This window comes from Capsicum annuum, unplaced genomic scaffold (assembly GCF_002878395.1).
Source record: "Capsicum annuum cultivar UCD-10X-F1 unplaced genomic scaffold, UCD10Xv1.1 ctg76445, whole genome shotgun sequence".
NCBI lineage: Eukaryota > Viridiplantae > Streptophyta > Magnoliopsida > Solanales > Solanaceae > Capsicum > Capsicum annuum.
The window spans coordinates 1-1,307 of NW_025886748.1; the positions used below are offsets into that span (position 1 = coordinate 1).

At 40.2% G+C, this 1,307-nt stretch overlaps 1 protein-coding gene across 1 annotated transcript; it reads left to right on the top strand.

Annotated features, from left to right (window-relative positions):
* Window positions 1-30: 30 nt before the first annotated feature.
* LOC124894649 (putative disease resistance protein At1g50180) lies at window positions 31-1,301 on the top strand (the record flags this gene model as incomplete). The annotated part of the gene is made up of 1 exon (XM_047405239.1): window positions 31-1,301. A coding segment is annotated over exon 1 (1,271 nt), but the record flags the coding sequence as incomplete, so codon positions are not given.
* Between the last annotated feature and the right edge of the window lie 6 nt (window positions 1,302-1,307).

Here is a 1,307-nt window from a genome sequence, read left to right on the forward strand (position 1 = left end):
ATAGAATCGCTCTTGACATTCAATTCACCGATGCAATCTCTCATCTGTGATCAGAGAGTAGAACTTTGCGCTCTTCATGAAAAAGTTAGTTCCCTGGAAGTATTTGTCAAGAACTTTGAGAAAAACAATGTTTCTGGGGAAATGACAGATTTTGAAGTAGAGGTAAAAGAAGTTGCAAGTGCTGCTGAACACGCAATTCAACTAAGTGTAACAGAAGTTGTACTGGGAGAAAATAAAAGCCAGAAAAAAAAGGCGCATCGAAGGTTTCATCAAAGCCTTCAACAAGTAGCAAAGGACATGGATCGTATCTGGACAGGGTCGACAAAGATCCAGGATAAAGGCAAACAAGTATCAAAGGAATCATTGGTTCATGATTTTTCAAGTTCAACAAACGATATTCTGAAGGTTAAGAACAATATGGTTGGACGTGATGATCAAATGAAACTGTTGTTAAAAGATCTGACTAGAAGCTGCTCTGATGAACCCAAAGTCATCCCGATTGTCGGGATGGGAGGCATAGGTAAAACAACCTTGGCGAAAGAAGTTTACAATCATAAACCAATTCTATGCCATTTTGATGTTCATGCCTGGGCTACCGTATCTCAACAGCACAACAAAAAGGAAATTTTGCTGGGCCTTCTGCATTCCACAATCAAAATGGATGACACGGTTAAGATGAAAAGTGAAGCAGAGCTAGCAGACAAGCTGCAGAAAAGTTTAAAGAGAAAGAGGTACTTAATTGTCTTGGATGATATCTGGAGTTGTGAAGTGTGGGATGGTCTGACACAATGTTTTCCAACTGAAGACAATGCAGGGAGTCGAATACTGTTGACTACCCGTAACAATGAATTAGCTTGTTATGCTGATACAGAGAATCTTTCTTTGTGGATGAACTTTATGGATCAAGATGAGAGTTGGAGTTTTTTCAAAAGTGCAGCATTTTCAAGTGAAGCATTACCATATGAGTTCGAGACTGTTGGGAAGCAAATCGCAGATGAATGTCACGGGTTACCACTAACTATTGTCGTGGTTGCTGGACTTCTCAAATCTAAAAGGGCAATAGAAGATTGGGAAAGTGTTGCCAAAGATGTCACGTCATTTGTCACAAATGATCCTGATGAGCAATGTTCACGTGTGCTTGGGTTGAGTTATAGTCACTTGACCAGCGATCTAAAAACGTGTCTTCTGTATTTTGGAACTTTTCCGGAAGACACTGAGATTCCAGTGAAGCATTTGATGAGGTTATGGATGGCTGAGGGGTTCCTGAATTCAGAAAAAGACTTGGAAGGAGAGGCTGAGAAGTGTTT